The sequence below is a fragment of the Castor canadensis genome, chromosome 1 (assembly GCF_047511655.1).
Source record: "Castor canadensis chromosome 1, mCasCan1.hap1v2, whole genome shotgun sequence".
Taxonomy (NCBI): domain Eukaryota; kingdom Metazoa; phylum Chordata; class Mammalia; order Rodentia; family Castoridae; genus Castor; species Castor canadensis.
Window position 1 is genome coordinate 120833195 of NC_133386.1, and position 17919 is coordinate 120851113.

General features: G+C 36.1%; 1 protein-coding gene across 9 annotated transcripts in view; it reads right to left on the reverse strand.

Moving 5' to 3' along the window:
• The window catches only part of Tmem135 (transmembrane protein 135), a 228762-nt gene that overhangs the window by 66911 nt on the left and 143932 nt on the right, over positions 1-17919 (reverse strand). For all 9 annotated transcript variants that reach the window (XM_074081564.1, XM_020177322.2, XM_020177321.2 and 6 more), the window contains one exon: positions 11285-11331. In XM_074081564.1, the coding sequence (XP_073937665.1) occupies positions 11285-11331 (47 nt within the window). The remainder of the gene's footprint in view (positions 1-11284; positions 11332-17919) is intronic.

The following is a 17919-nucleotide window of genomic DNA, read 5'->3' on the forward strand; positions in this document are numbered from 1 at the left end:
TGCTCCAGCCCCTACAATAAATTTAAAATTCTTATAAAAGTTAATTTTAAAATACAAGTTACAAAGTAAACAACTGGAAAGGATATAGATAGATAATAAATGTATTTTTTGAGAAGTTAAAGGAAAAACGAATTTTTTTTTTTGGATGAGAAGAGATTTTTAAAAAAAGGTTTTATCCTAAAGATTGTTTCAAATAGGAGGGATCAAAACAAGCCATCAAAGGGTTTAGTATGTTATATAAAGATCTAAGTAAGTTTTAAAGGTGCATAATGAGAAACTTCAGTGTGTGATAAAGTTAAAGTTGAATATAATCTAAGAGTTGCCTAAAAGAGTTTTAGGGTCATGTGAAACTAAAATCCTCTATGTCTATAAAACAACAAGGTTATCTTAATATTGTTCTGCTCTGAGTAACATCTACAAAAAACCATTACAGAGAAAGATTTTATCAAAGAAATTATTTGTGTTTTCTGCTGATCTTGTCAAGCTTTTAAGTACTACTAAATCAGAGTTCATTTATATATTTGCCTATGTGTCTTAAATGACTACCTTGTAACAGTGTTTTGTTATACTTTATCTAAATATGGTACAAACATTTAAAAGGTTAAAAGTGTCAATTTATATAAAATAATGAGCTAAAGTTTTCTTTTATCCAAGAGTGTTACATTTAAATCCTGACGGCCCCTGCCTCCCACAGGTCATCTACCTAGGTGTGGCCTTAAAGGGACAGACTCACTCCCTGAGTCTTAAATGCATCAACCCAATCTTCTGTTTCCCAACCCCCATACCATAAGATAGCTTACAGCTTTCCTGGCAGTTACAGGATTTTGCAGAATTTAGATCCCTAGGTATGCAGTCCCTGAACAGACACCTTTTTATGCTCCTCCTAATATTCCTATTTGGGTCTTAGATAATGTATGGCCACCCCTTTCTCTTAGAAAAACTTGCCTCGAACAGACTCTGCTCCTCTGGCTGACTACCTGCCTTCTCAGGGAACTTCTCAGAGAGCATGCAGACCAGATCCTGTCCCACCCTATAACAATTTCTGTTAAACCAGGGCATCTTGTTCTCCAAAAGGATCTTCTACCCTCTCCATTGGGACTTCGATGGACCTGCCCTCATCTGGTCATTCTCATGACACCCACTGCTGTCAAGCTCAATGGGTTCCCCAATGGCGGCACCTCTCAAGAAACAATTAGAAAATGGAGAAGGGATTTGGAGAACTCTTGAAATTGTCTAGGGAACAACATTTCACAGTGGTTCTCCTGGCCAGTGCCCATCCTAATGCCTATGTTCTTGCTCTCCTATTCTTAAGCTTCCTCCCTTGTATCATACTACATGTCTGCTATTGCTAACCAAAAATTTAACCAGTTGTACCTCCAGGGATACCAACCTCTCCAAAACGCCAGGATAGTTGGCTGATACCCACCATGCGGAGGTCAGAGGATTGGCTTTATGACCTATGGCTACAAGGGACCTTCATCAACTTCAGGGAAGAGGAAATCTTCATTTTTGGAGCCTGGGTGTATGCCATCGTGAGGCTCACCACCCCAACATTGTTTGCCAACTAACCCTTCCCTTCCCCTACGCCGCCCCTTGCCAGCTCGAAGAAGCCAGAGCGAACACAATGCCCCTCTTCCTTAACAAACAAAAAAGGGAGGAATGTTGGCAATAATGGCACTGATAGGTTTCGGTTCTTCCTGCACCCTTAAGCTTCTGTTTTCCAGGGTCACGGTCCTGCCTCCCAGGGTCACAGTCCTGCCTCAAGTCCAGCTTGAATCCTCCTTTTGCCCTAACCTCCAATCAGCATGAACCATAAGATCCTAACCAACCAGATCATGCTGAGTCCCACTGAGGGGTAAGAACTGAAACCTATTGGCGCCATGAGGCTCACCACCCCAACATTTTTTGCCAACTAACCCTCCCTTCCCCTACGCCGCCCCTTGCCAGCTCGAAAAAGCCAGAGCGAACACAACGCCCCCCTTCCTTAACAAAAAAAAGGGAGGAATGTTGGCAATAATGGCACTGATAGGTTTCGGTTCTTACTGCACCCTTAAGCTTCTGTTTTCCAGAGTCACGGTCCTGCCTCAAGTCTAGCTTGAATCCTCCTTCTGCCCCCAACCTCCAATCAGCATGAACCATAAGATCCTAACCAATCAGATCATGCTGAGTCCCACTGAGGGGTATTTAAGCCCTTGCCCTTCCTGGTTCTCTCTCTTGGCTCTCTCTGCTCTCTCCCTCGGCTGTCTCTGCTCTCTCCCTCTCCCACCCAGCAATAAAGGATCTCTTGGCCAGATCACTCCTCTCCACGTAGTCATTTTGGGGCCTATATTTCCTTACATATGGTATAATCTTATTTGAGAAACTGAGGAAAAAACATGCAAATTTATGAGAAAGAAGAGACAAAAAAGTGAAGGAGGAGGAAAGAAAGAAGCAAGGAAGGAAGGGAAAGAGGATTAGGGAAGGCAAGTAGGAGAGACAAATACAGCAGATGGCCTAAAAGGATATACAAAAAGGTGGTAGGTTTTTTTTATCTCTGCAGAAGAGACTGTGGATGTTTATCATTATTATTGTTTTGCAGTATTTGCTCATTTTTCTCCAATGAACAAAAGATTTTTTGTATGAAATATTAATATAATCTTGAGGCCATTTGCTCCCTAAAATGCTTTATAAACCTCTGGCTATCTAGTTTATTACACAGGATATCATGTCTCTTTATAGAGTAAGTTATATCAATCTCAACAAATCGTTTTATATTCATCATAAGTTCTCAAATTTAATAATCCCTCTAGGCATCATATTATACCATGTATGTCACAATTTGATTAAATCAAGAGGTGATTCTTAAAAGCATGTGCAAGTACTTCATCATCTTATAGACAAACAGCTTCTAACTTTGACATGCGTAATTTGTAAATCATATTACAAATGATTTTAACCTCATATTTTTAAAAACAGATTTATAACTAAAACCTAAATGAGAGGGAACAACTTGTAATCATTACTAAGCTATATAGATGTGTAAGTTGGTATTGCTGGAATCCTTTATGTTAGTTAATAAAAAAGACCCTCTATTAATACTTACCCATGAAATGGTATCTGCACTAATAGCAAATATTAAATTCAATTTAATTCAAAGTCATTTGTAATTTCAGACTTCATTTTAAAAGTTCCCTATTAAAAGAGTTTCCTTTATTAAGATAAAGGAAGTTGCCAGGTGCCGGAGGCTCAAGCCTGCAATCCTAGCTACTCAGGAGGCAGAGACCAGGAGGATCATGGTTCGAAGCCAGCTTGGGTAAATAGTTTGTGAGAACCTATCTTTAAAAAAAACCCATCACAAAAAAAGGGTTGGTGGAGTGGCTCAAGGTATAAGTCCTAAGTATAAACCTGAGTACCACCAAAAAAAAATTAATTAAATTAAAAAGATAAAGGAAGTGTACATGGAGACAGTAAGTAACCTATATCATGGGATAACAAGCAAGTCTTAGGTCAATTTTTGCAATAAAATTGTATGAAATACACTAATGCAATTCACTAGAAGGTTGAAAAGTCCTTTCCAGTTTTGTAATTTACCAAGCAGATGATAACAAGCAAATTCTGAGAAAATAGGGTCTTATTAACACACTGAAAACACACACAATATGAATGTGTGTCCTCTTAATATGAAGGGTTACTCTAGCTAAGCACAGGGTAGTCCTCCTCTTACCCCACTGCTTCAAAGAATTGTTTCCTCATAACCTACCTCTCCAAGGACTTCACTCTCTCCCCTATAGGCAGGAAATGAAACAGTCAGCTGCAGGGAAAGACAGTCAAATGCATGGCAGCTGTTTTTCTACAAAAAGATGATGAAACAGTGCTTGCACATACTTTTAAGAGTCACCTGCTGCTTTAGTTGTTGAGTTATGATAGAATACAATACAGTATAATGCCTGGAGAAATCTGGATCATGGAGGAAACAGGATAGCCTGCATGACTCCATTCTTCATCCACTTTAATCTTTGTAGACTTTAACTGGCTTTCAATAGATAGACTAACAACTAGTTGAGAGCAAGGCTTGCAATAGAGAGAAGAACAGCAAAAGCTTGCAGATCTGCATATTCAGAGCCAACACATTCCCTTTCTTGTCATTTCTCCTCCCCCTCTTTGACCTGTAGCACCCATCTATTCCATACCCCTTCTCCTCCAGTCCCACTTGCAGTGCTGCCCCAATATACCACTAGTCAGAATGGCATCAGGGCAATGAAGCGGTGGAGAAGACAGCAAAACAAAAATTAAAAGGAAAACTCTCACTTTAAACCATAATCCCAAATTCCTAGCTCCCCAGTTTGCAGGATTATTCTGTCATGGGTTGTATTGGTATGGCTGGCTTGAGTTTCCAATCATTCTCTTCCTCAGAGCTCCAATTGTGTTCATCTGTCGCCTCACTTCCCATTCCTTATGCTTTGACCTCTTGCTCCAAATATGAGTCTCTGAAGAATGGCTCAGGAAAGGGTAGTTCCCAGTACTTTTGCTTCAGTTCCAGTACATCAGACATTAACCTATTTTCCTAAGGAAACATTGTCATAAATATTTCTTTCTATTATTATGTACGGCACACTCATACTTCAAGTATAGTTTATAGATTCATTGATAGGTCAAATAACTTTTAAAGGTAGGCTTAGAAACATAAATGCTATTAAAAAACTTTATTTTCTTATGGGACTATCTGTTCTAAATTGTCACAGCCATGGAGAACAGTTCGTGCATGAAAAATTTGAGATGAAAGAAGCTTTGAAAGTAACAAAATAGTCACATTTAGAAAAAGACCTTGAATGCTAATATTGAAAATAACACTGCAGTAAGTTTTTGAAAGGCAACTGGTTGCTTTTGATATGATTGTGTACCATCAAGTCCTTACTTCAGGCAGTTACAATTTGAGTTATACTACTTCTGCATAGTCTTCCTCTTTATCTCCTACTGAAAGCAATGAGAAACACATACTCCTTGTAAAATTTTCAAGTAATTTCTTTATTTTAGCACTACTATCTCAAAAGCTGACAAAAAGTGAAAACAGATTTTCCACAAGTTTCTTAGATGCAGTACACTCATCAAATGAGCAGACTTTCTCTAATAAAAAAAACCGTCACATTACAGCTATGTGATTAATAAAAAGCTTCCAATTCCCAGAGGAAATAACTTAAAACATCTATGGACCTGTATTTTCTCACTTCTTCCATTTGTTTTAAGGAAAACAACAGTTTTCAAATCTCTGTTTCTTCTTTCCACAGGATCAATTCTGCAATTTCTGGAAAGCTCATAGGTTTGAAGCCAATAATAAACTTGCCGTACTTATTTGCTTATATCTTCTGAGGAACAGTACTTTCGCATGCCTGTGTCTGTTTTGTAAGAAGTTAATTACCTTCTGAAAGTGACTGTATATCTAGGAAGCCAAAAGCTTCACATTTTTCTATTTCTGCCTCTTCTACCCATCAGTCTTCTTTCCTGTAAAGCACAGGAAAGAACCCCAAGGCTTCCAAACACTGATTCAATTTCCTCCTAAGCATCTATTGTGATCTCTCCCAGACAAGAATAAGGATCTATCCATATATGCTGACATTTTGGATCATATTTTAGACTATCTCTCATTCCCCACTTGTCTATCTCTCCTGTTTGTGCAGCCCTCTCTTACCCACTTAAATTTTGTCTAGCAGTCTACCATTGACCATTAGGCTGCTAATGCAAGTAAACATTTTGTAACCCTTACTTTACTAGACATGTCTATAGCATAATAGAGATAATGCCCTGATACCTGGAACTATTTTAATTAACTTTTTCTCCTAGTTTAAAAACAAAAGTCACTACTCTAACTTTATTTTTGCTAAGGTACCAATCACTGTGCTAGGTGTATTAGCTCAGTATTTTTTTCACATCCACTACTGAACGCTTGTGTCAAAGCAGCTTTGCAAATAAATAAATTAGAATATATCCAAGTATATCACATATTCGCCCAACATAACATATATTTCTCATTTTTGGTCACATTCAAAAACATTTGAAAGATACTGTGTTTTACTTCAGCCTTACAGGCTGAAATATATAGGACCATATATTAATTTATACATTTTCATAATGAAGAAATGAGGTACAGGGAGTCAGGTAATTTGTCCAAAGTCAAACAGCCAGTCTCTCACTCTCATGAGACACTTACACTGCCTCTTGCTACAACTCTGCCCACCTCACTGATTCCTTTGCCCCTGCCTACAATTCTAAGGGAGAGTCTCAGTCCATACTTGGGACATAAACAATACACCTTTACTTGCATTGGTTTCTAACTAGAAATGCTGTTTCCATACTGAGCTCCGATTACTTAAGATATCCATTATGAATCAATATTATATAGTTTAAAGATTAATTGCGATGACAACCTTGAGCTTTTGAATCTACAGATTTAAACAAACAGTTGAATTTATTGTTTCCTTCACAAGGCACAGGGGAAGAATTTCTAACAAGTAGTCACTAGGCTGGGCTCAAAGTTGTTACTATATGCTCTATGATACTGTTCATTTTAAATTAATCTACCAAAAAGGATGATGTTGAGTTACTTCCTTTCTCTAAAACAATAATATTGTTCATACACACATACCTAATGTTGAAGATAAAAGCAATGAATTTATGCTTAACAGTGCTGCAGTTTTCCTTCTCTCGTCCTTCCCCTCTTCATCTCTACCCTCTCCACCACCACCAGCACCCCACCATCACCAGCCTTATGGGGCAGGATTAAGTGCTATAGTTTCACTTGGTCTTTTGTTTTGTTTTTAAATTCTTTCCTTTGAAAGAATTTCAAAAGAAAATAGAAAAAACTAATGGCCAAAAGAAACTCATTTCTCTTTTCCACAGGACTGTGGAAAAGATTCTAATTATCAAGCCTGAATCAAGAAGTATGATCAATCCTCCATCTTTTAAAAAAAAGAAAAAAACCCTTAGGCTGTAAGGAGCTTATTCTATAATCCAAGCTACATGGGAGGTATAGGTAGGAAGACTGCAATCAGAAGCCAACCCTGGGCAAAAACACAAGATCCTAACTGAAAAATAACTAAAGAGCTAGGGGCCATGGCTCAAGTGGCAGAGCACCTGCCTAGCAAGGACAAGACCCTAAGTCCAAATACCAGTATGGGGGGTGGAGGACAGACCATAGGCTGCTTTACCCATAAATACATAATTAAAAATTAATACTTAAAGGATTTTTATCAAATCCCTAACCATGATTTCTGCTTAGACTACAATGACAGTGACAGCATCCTAGTACAGCTATGACAGAAGCACATATAATGATACTGTAATTGAACAAATGAGGACAGCTAGAGCTCTCTTCACACATTACCCTTCCTATCTGAGCCTCTCAAGTGCTCTCAAGGACTCCATCTGAACATAAGCCTGTCCTCAGTATTTGCATGTACACAAAATCATAATCACCACGTATGAGATAACAGATGTGAGGGGTTACAAACAAACCTACTAAGAGCTATGCAAAAGTAAAGTATTATCATTATACATTTGGTGTATACCATAGCTTTCAATACCAAAAACACTATTGCTTTTCAAGTAATTCACACTATAACCACTTATGTAACTACTTCCTTAAACTCCTTCTTTCAAAAAAGATTAGTACAAACGGCTAATAAATACATGAAGAGGTGCTCAGCTTCCCTGGCCATAAAAGAAATGCAAATCAAAACTACACTAAGATTTCATCTTATTCCAGTTAGAATGGCTATCACCAAGAACACAACAAATGCTAGCGAGAATGCGATAAAACACAAACCATTATATACCGTTGGTGGGAATGAAGATTAGTACAACCATTATGGAAAGCAGTATGGAGATTGCTTAAAAAACTAAAAATAGAATGGCCATATGATACAGTGATACCACTCCTGGGCATATACCCGAAGGAATGTGAGTCAGGTGACAATAGAGATACTTGCATGCCATTATTTAGCACAGCACTGTTCACAACAGCCAAGCTACAGAAACAACCCAGATGCCCAACAACTGATGAATGGATTAAGAAAATGTGGTATATATGCACAATGGAGTTTTACTCAGCCATAAGGAATAATGAAACTGGTGTGAAGGTAAATGGATGAAATTGGAGGCCATAATCTTAAGTGAAATAAGCCAGGTTCAGAAAGACAAAAGCCACATGTTTTCTCTCAAACATGGAAGATAGAAACAAAAGATAAACATATACACTAAAACAAACATGATTATATACAAATTAATATGTAGAACACATTTCTTCTTTATGGCATTTGGGGAGGAGGGAAGGGTAAATAGAATGATACAGAGTCAGCAATATTGAAATGCATTACATCTGTGCAGGTAGAGGACATAAGGATATGTACTGAAAGCTGTTGAATAATGGGGGAAGGAGGAGAGGGGTAAGGGAGAGTAACAGAGTGGGTTGAACTGATCATAGTTAAGTATCCTCACAGCGGGGACACATTGAGAAACACCTTTGAACACTGACTTTGGAATTGAAAATGAAAGACAGGATTGTAAAACAGGTAGCTTGGGGGCAGTACTGGTCAGAGGAGGGAGGGTAATTGGAGGAGATGAAGGTGAGGGAATATGGTTGGTGGCTTCATATACATACATGAAATAGAGCAATGAAACCTCTGGTAATTACTTTAAGTGAAGTAGGGAGGAGGCTGTGGCAGGGGAGAAAGATGATGGGGTGACCTAACCAATGTACAAAGTCAGGCTTTTCAGAACTGGCACAATGAATCCCCCCCTGTATAATGAATATATGCTAATAAAAATGAAAAAAAATTCATACATTTTGTTTGTTTTGTTTTGGCAGTAATGGGGTTTGAACTCAGGGCCTATACCTTGAGCCACTCCACCAGCCCTCTTTTTTTGTTGGGTTTTTTCAAGATAGGGTCTCATGAACTATATTGCCCAGGCTGGCTTTGAACTGTGATTCTCCTGGTCTCTGCCTCCTGAGTAGCTAGGATTACGGGCATGAGCCACCAGTGCCTGGCAAGATTGGTACATTTTGAAAGGGGTCTCATTTCTCTTTTTCTCCTTTATTGATGAGGACAAAAATATAAGTTGACTTATTCAAACATAATTTTTTTTATCCTCTTGGCAAAGGAGTTTACTGTAAAAGGAATCCGACATTTAATTATCCAATTTTATGCGATGACATTTAAATAACAATTAATAAATTGAACCAATATTCCCACAAATATCTGAATTGATATGTTTTAATTTCAAGAATAAAATATTCTAATGTAACTGGACTTGCCAAATGCTATGTACAATATTGTTTGTTCATTCTAAACCTAAGCTAAAGTTCAGAAAAACATATAACATTGTTTTGTTTGGTTGTAGTACTTTATAAATGCTTTTATTTTACCATTCACCAAACCTCTTTTGTTTAGTTATTCAAACTAACTTCTACTAAGAACACTAAGAATTTGGTGATAGTTCTTCTTTTCAGAGAAAAACAACCCCTTTTCCTCAACAAATTGAAAGTGTTTATCTTGGCACTTAACCTTGAATTGAGCCTTCTGGAAAGTATTTTACACTGTTGTTTTTAACCCAGACTTTGTGACTGAAACAGGAAAAGGTTCCATAGCTCTGCACCAAAACACATATTTATAGGGCTAATTTTCTTTCTACACCAAAAATACTAGGTTGATGGCAGAAGTTTTTAAAACACAATTTCCTAGAACCATACTACAAATTGAGCATTTATCAGAGTATTCAACATACAATTTGTTACCTTAAAAACTTATGATGAAGAAATGCTAAACATTAAGCATGTATGTTATCAGATTGCTTCACTTAATTACCTATTCTGTTAGGAATTTTCACAAGGAAAAAATTTATGTTACACTGTGCTTTCCTCCTAAGCATGCCAAAGTTGTGTTTCTAACTTTGTAATTTTTTGTGACTGCATTTTCCCTAATGTATACGCTATATCTTCAGACTAGACAGGACATAAAGATATAAAGATAAACCATGCAATTTTTTGCAGTATTGTCTTAATAATATTTCTGCTACGATTATTTTAAATTATTAAATTATCTTAAATTACTAAAATATAAGAAAGAGACAACAGTCTAGTATATAGCATAATAGTAAACCAGTGTAGTACACTGTGTTGTAGTGTGGATGGAACACAGTGAAAATAATACATCAGAAACTTTCAGATTGTGCATGTGAGTCAGTGGTAGAGGGCCTGCCCAGCATCCATCAGGTCCTGGGGACTAAGGAGGGAGGGAGGGAGCGAAGAAGTAAGGGAGGAACATGGGGAGGAAAAAAGGAGAGGAGGAGAAATCCTCTATATTCTCTTATCTTCATTCTTTATAAATTTTGTCCTAATACCCAGGCTGTCTCTTTTAAAAGAATAATCACAGCAACATCATCATTTTGGATTTGCATATAACATTTTTGAAAAGTCAAAATAATTTGACTTTTCTAATGAGAAATCCATGGTTTAAAATTACTTGTATGGTTTAATTTTCTTATTTTAAAAATATAAACATATCTACAAAACATATGTTAATAAAAATCCATAAATCCCTTTGTCTACAGAGTGCAATTCTTAATTTTAAAAACTCTGTCATTTTTGTTGTGAGTAAATTCTACCTCGACCCAGAAAGACCAAGAAAGATTTATTAAAATGTATATAATAAGAATAGCATAAATCGGAATTAATTGATATCACTGAAAATGAAAATCATAATCAAAAATCATTTTCATAGTACTGTGGTTATTTGAAGAGGACAGACACCCTCATTGGCATTCATATCTTGAGCAGTCCTAGCATGCTCCTCCCACAGGCTAAGCAAACAGTACTCCTCAGAGGTGTGCACAAGCCTAACACCTGCAGAGGATGAGTAGTGTGCTAAGTTACCTTCACAGAAAGCTTACTTACATGGAATAGACCCCTGCTATTACTTTTTCTCATGTAAACTTAAAATGTTTTATCAGGAGAATACAGAATATTTAAAATCAGGTTCATAAAAACAAAAATCCATTTATCCCTTTATATTCAATTTTCCAGGATGAGCCCAAAGGGTATGAAGGGAAAAAAGCAAATTCTCCTTCCTTCTTTTTCTCTTTTCTCTACTCACAAAGGGGTAGGGATTTATCTCTAACCACTTTGGAGAGGGAAAAAAACATGCCACTTGTAAGGGGTAATTATTTGGGGAAATACTTTAGTTTCATGGTTGAAAACAAATTATGAAGGGATACTATTTTATATTTTAAAGTAAATAGGTATAAAAGATCATACCTGAAAAAGAACATGTACATGGCTGCTGTGATGCAGAACAAAAGGACCTGAAACAAGAAGAAAACACATTACTTGCAAAAGAACACCAATACCATCATTTATGTTAAATAAAAAAGCAAAATATCCACTACTGAGTTTTGTGCCTGAAACAATAAAAGGATATATAAAACTAGTCATGCATGTGTCACATTCTCTATCTTCCAAATAAACTATATTAAGGCAACAATAAGTAATAATTATTTATAATTACAACATACACATATGACATATGTAAAATTGTCCCTAGGTATCCATCCAAGAAAGATTGTTTTCAAGACCAACACACCCAACTACCCCATTCCCACAGATACCCAAATTCAAATTCATAAATGATCAACTCTCTTATATAAAATGGCTCAGTCTGTGCATATAACTTATATCCTCCTGTGTATTTTAAATCATCTCTAGGTTATTTAAATATCATCATAGATTATTTATAATATCTAATATAACATAAATGCTATGTAAACATTTGTTATACTCTATCATTTAGGGAAAATAACTTTTTAAAAATCTGAAGATGTTCAGTACAGCTCACCAATAGTTTTTTCTGAATACTTTCAATCAGTAGTTGGCTGAATCCATGGATACAGAACACAATGATACAGAAGGCCCAATATGTATGTGCATGCATACACACACACACACAAATATAGTACTCATACACATGCACACGCAAGTTGTACAGACTGGATAGAAAGGTGACAGGGCTCAAAAAAGGGGAAGGCAATTTTTTAACTTGTCTGTTAGACTATCTGAAGAATCAAGTAACTTCAGAACAAGTACAGTAGCTTCTATATATTCAAAGCCAGGGACAAAAAAGAAAGCCTGTTAACTATTACATCATGACATCCAGATTTTTTTAATATAAAATACATTTCAGTTGACAGCCAATTCTGATCAATGAGAAAAACTCATAAAAATATAATCATGCTTTATGGAATACGAACTAGCTATAAAAAAGCAGCACTCCTTTAAAAAAAAAAGCATAATAATGTACAATAAATCTAATTGAAGAAGTTTCCCCAAAAAATATACTAAAACCTACTAAGATGGTATATATAAAGAATCCAGAACTCCAGTCCTGACTAAAGGCTTAGTTAGACAACATCACTAAAGTTGTTTTAAAACATCACAAATAAGGACATGGTAAATACATTCCTGTGTTAGCAACAATGGTGTAAAGTACACATGGGGGTTGTCAATGCTTTCACATCATAGACAAGTAAGAAATGAACAGTCTTTCAGCTTGGAAAGGCCTGACCACAAGAACAATAAAAATGAAAATGGTGAAAAGCAATATTTTGCTATTTCCAGCACATTTTCAAGTCAACTTGAGTAAAAGTATAATGGTTAGCTATTATAAATCAAGCTTCACAGGGTTGCCATTTTAGCCCACTGTAAGCATTATAAATATAACTTGATTGACTTAGAATAAATAAGCACACCAGCCCAAAGAAGACTGGTATCAATTACTACTAAACAAACACACATACATGTATTTGTATAACAGCTAGTGTACTACATATATACATACCCACTATTCTCTCAACCTCCTTCCTTCCCTCTACCCTTCCTCCACCTCTTCTTTCCATTACCATTTAAAAATATTTTATCCAAAATAACTAAGGTTATTAGCTTTTAGAAACATAAAGCATATGGGATAATTTTTATTGATTAATCAACTATAAATTAAAGTCCAGGTGAGTTTTTCACTGGCTATAATTTGCTAGTCAAAACCCAGATCACGAAATTTGGCCTTTTTTTCACTATCATTCTATTCCTTTGGGTAATGCCAGACTTCCCAGATGTTCAATGTTTCATGTTTTCCCCACATTAATCATTAATCAATGTCCACCTGGCTGACTCCACTAGAAAACCTCTCTTAGACGTGCCTCACAAATCTTCCTCATGTTCTCCACCCTCTAAACTAAAGAACACACTGAAAGTCTTCTTCTTCCCTCAAGTTGTCAAGTTATCCTAACACGCTAAACCTATCCTGTGATAACTGTCTGATAATTATCCTTATAAACAATACATTTGAAATTGGGAAAAATGTTAAAAAACCCAATCTTTGGAGTAAGGCAGATACAGGTTTCAATCTTTGTTCTGTCTGATTTGGGGTACTTGCTATGATTTCCCAAAGGCTTAATTTCTTTATCTATAAACTGATACTAATAGCTTGCTTTGAATTAAAGTGAAGAATCTATGAGATGATGCTTGCAAAAGTGCCAGGCATTCAGCAAGTTGTTTTTGTTTTCTTACTCATAGAAGTGATCTAGATACAAAAACCCAGCCCAAGACATAGGGATGGGAAGAAATCATTTTAAGTAATTGGAATCTCTTGAATCACCAATAAATGGAGCTCATTTATTTCATATGGCAACTAATCAAGACAAGAAACTCATACAAGTAGGGAACAAACCTAAGGAACATTAAAGTACAATTGATGAACTAATTCCACAAATATTTCTGGAACACTTACTATATACCAGGCATTTATTTAAAACGTACCACAGCACACAATGTAAACAAAGTCCCTACCCTCATAAAAGTTATCTTCTAGTCATGTGAGAGAGGGCATTGGAAAAAAAGTACGTCACTCTGCGGTATGAGTTTTAGAGGAAAATAAGGTAGGATAAGGAAAAAGAAATATAGGAGAATGGAGAGTGTTGTTTTATACAAAGTGGTCAAGGAAGCAGAGAATTGTTAAGAGAGACAATGAGGTGATGGGGTATAAATAAGCCAAGGAATCAAATCAACAGAGCCACTGGAAGGACTCTGGATTTTATCAAGAAAGATGGGAACTTATTGTAAAGTATGTTTAATATTATATTAATTAAACCTGCTAAAGAAAGGATTTCATGTTTAGCTAGTGTTAGTCAGCCTTCCATTGCTGGAACAAAGTACCTGAAACACTCCACTAATAAAGAGGAAAATATATTTTGACTTCAGTCCATGGTTGCTTGGCCCTGTTGCTTTGGGTTTGTAGCACCACAGTACTTCACGGTCAGAGCATGCCATAGAGGAAACTGCTCACCTCATGGGAACCAGGATGCAAAGAGAGAGAGGAAAGGGATGGGGTCCCAAAATCCTCTTCACAGCACACCCCACCTCCCAGCAGACCCCACCACCTCCAGTAGGGCCACAGGCTGGCAACCAAGCCTTTAACACTTGAAGTTTGGGGAACATTCAAGATCCAAACTGTAACACTAAGTAGCATTTTAAAAATTCATTATGCTAGTTTATTAATCATTGTGAGCTCAATAAGATACTTTTCCAAATAAATGTAACTCTTAAGTTAAATAAGGAAGAATATCTTGTTTTAAAAATTATAGATTTTGAGAGCTAAAAGAAACTTCAAAGTAAACCACTGAGCTTTTTTTTTTTTTTTTTTTTTTGATATTAGGAAACTGAGATCGTGAGAGGGTAGGTGGTATGTCCATGCTTATCTGACTGGCTGCTTCTTGCAATCCTACATTAAGTAAATATTGGGAAAACTGTTACATACAGAAGATACTTAAATACAGTTCTGACTTCCAGGAGCTTACAGGGTACTACTATTCCACAGTCCAGTACAGTAACTAATGGACACTTGTGGCTACCTAAATGCTTTAATAGTTTTATTGAGAGATCACTGATATAAGCTGAATGTATTTAAAGCGTACAATTTTGAAAGTTTTGACACAGGTTTATATGTGCAAAATCATCATAATAAAAATAATGAACATATTCATCACACACAAAAAGATGTTTATGGCATTTTCTCATTATTTGATAACAACTCTAGATTTCATTAACTTAGTGTTAATATTCTTTTACTTTTCACCAATTGCGGTCATTATACTTGAAGTTTATTGCTTTTTGTCTTTTTTTTAATAAATACTAAAAATCTCTGTCACTTAACTCAGATCTTTGTATTATTTATATTTAATGTGATTAAGGGCATGTTTAGATTTAAATCTACCACTTTACTATATATTTTTCTATTTATCTTTTGATTCTTTTTTCCTCCTCGCTACCTTTTTTTGGAGTAACTGGATTTTTTTATGATTCCACTGTCTACTTTATTGGCTTATTTTACAGGTTGTTTTAGAGTTCACAGTATATATTTTTAAATTGATCCTGCCAACATTCCAATATTATAACATTTAATGTATAGGAACTATAAAAAAAGTATATTTCCCTTTTTCCCCATCTTTGTACAATTACCATCCACTCTACGTGTGTCCATGTGTATAACAAATTCACCACTACATTTTAATTGATTTTCCTTAAAAATACACATCTGACTTTTTTCACTTCGCTTTCAAAGATACTTTTTCTAGGTTGATGGGTCATTTTCTTTCTGTAGTTTAGAGAAGTCACCCAAATGTTCTGTCACAATTTGATTATGGTGTGCTTTGAAGTGGCTGCTTCATCGTGTTTCTTGCACAGAGTTTTCTTAAGCTTCTTGGATCTATGAGGTCATAGTTTCCATCAAATTTAAAATTTTTCAGCTGTAATTTCATCAAATATGTTCCTTCCCTTTCTCTTTTCCTTCAAGAACTCCAATTACACAATAAGGCATCTGCAATTATCCTACTACTCACAGAATCTCTCTGTTAAAAATTTTTTCTATTAAAAAAAAATCTCATTCCTCTCTGTTTCATTTTAGATTCTTTCTGTTGTTTTATCTTGAAATTCACTAATTTTTCTGCAATGTGTAATCTACCATCAATGTATATACACACAAACTTTACATCTCATTCACTGCAATTTTCACACGCAGAAGTGTGATTTGGATTTTTATCCTCTCTTCCATGTTGTAATTTAACCTTTTTGAAATACAGGGTTTAATTACAATAATTCTTTTTAATGTCCTTGCCTGCTAATTCTAACATCTTTCTTGGCTCTGGATTGGTATTAATTGGCTGACTTCTCATCACAAGTCAAATTCCCATCTTTTACTGCACAGTGGTCATTTTCTACTTGACGTCAAGTATTTCAAATTTCACCGCATTGAGTATTAAACGGTTTTGTATTCCCATAAATCTTAAGCTTTGTTCTGGATCACAATTAAATTACGTGGGAACAATTTAATCTGTTGAGGGACTATGGTAGTGCTCAATCTATGGCTAATTATTCCCCATTACTGAGATAAAAGCTTACACATACTTTACCCAGTGCCGCATAATTCTTTGAGATCTCCCAACATGGTCTGCTCTTTTTTGGATGCCAAGCACTCAATTAGGGACCTCTAATCTTTGAGGGTGTTCCTTCCTCAGCCTGAGGTAGGCTCCTCAAATGCATGCCCTAATCCATAATGAGCGGGCACTTTGCTCACGGGGCCTCAGTTCTGTCAACTCTGGCCAGCATGGTCTGCCCACTCTTCCAGTTTTATTTCCTCAACTCAGAAAGTCCTCTAGGCTTTGTCTGAGTGGCACCTCTTGACTCATGCCTGGAATTCTCTCAAGGCGAAAGCTAGGGTGATAATAGAGCTCATGTGTTCCCTTATCCCAGGGAAACCATCCTTCCATATGGAATATGCTTCAAACCATTGTGTCATACATTTTGTCCACATTTTCAATTGCTTCATTGTTTTGAGAGAATAAATCCAATCGCTGTAGAAGGTGACTATTACATTAAATTAATTAGTATTAAATAATATTGGAATTCAGTTCCTCATTCACACAAGCAATGCAAGAAGTAATCGACAGCCATACCTGGTGATGGCCATCACCATGAACAGGTAGAGCTCATCCTACAGTGCTATTGGCCAGCGAGTGACAGCTTCACTGTGTATTGTAGCAATGTCAAAGAACTTCATAAATTTTAATTTTGGCCATAAAATATGCATCTGCACACAATTTTATACCTTTTTTAGACTTTGTGTGAGTCAACACAAAAAACTAATAATAAAAACTAATAATTTGTTCCTTTGTAGAAACAATCCATTGTTCTCTATTGCATACGTTGTAAGGATTAAATCCTAAGGCCTAACATACAAAAAGCCTAATAAAGTGAATAGTGCATCAATTAACTTCAACAAATTGCTAACTATGAATAAAAAATAATTTCCCTGTAGTTTCCAAAGGTTACACAACCATTGTGCAATATACCTAAACAGGGTAAGTCATTTTGAAATTGTTATTTTTACTTTGACTTTTTAAAATATTTTTAAATTTAAAAGCTTTATGTCATAATACAATGAAATCAACCCCCAAAACATTATTAGAGAAGGAAACCAGTCACAGAAGACCATATGTTCATTTTTTAGATGAAATTCCAAAACAGGAAAATTCATTTACAGAAAATATAATAGTTGTTGCAGGGCTAGGCGTGGTGGCTCAGACCTGTAATCCTACCTACATAAGAAGCAGAGATGGGAGAACTGCAGCTGGAGGTGAGCCCAGACAACTGCAGCACAGACAATTTTGTTGGCACCCCATCTCAACAAAGCCTGGCATGGTGGTTAATTTCTGTAATCCCAGTTATGAGGGAGCTGGAAGTAGAAGATCATAGTCTGAGGCTGGCCCATGCAAAAGCATAAGACTATCTAAAAAATAAAACAGCAAAAAAAGGGCAGGAATGTGATTCGAGTGGTGGAGTGCTTG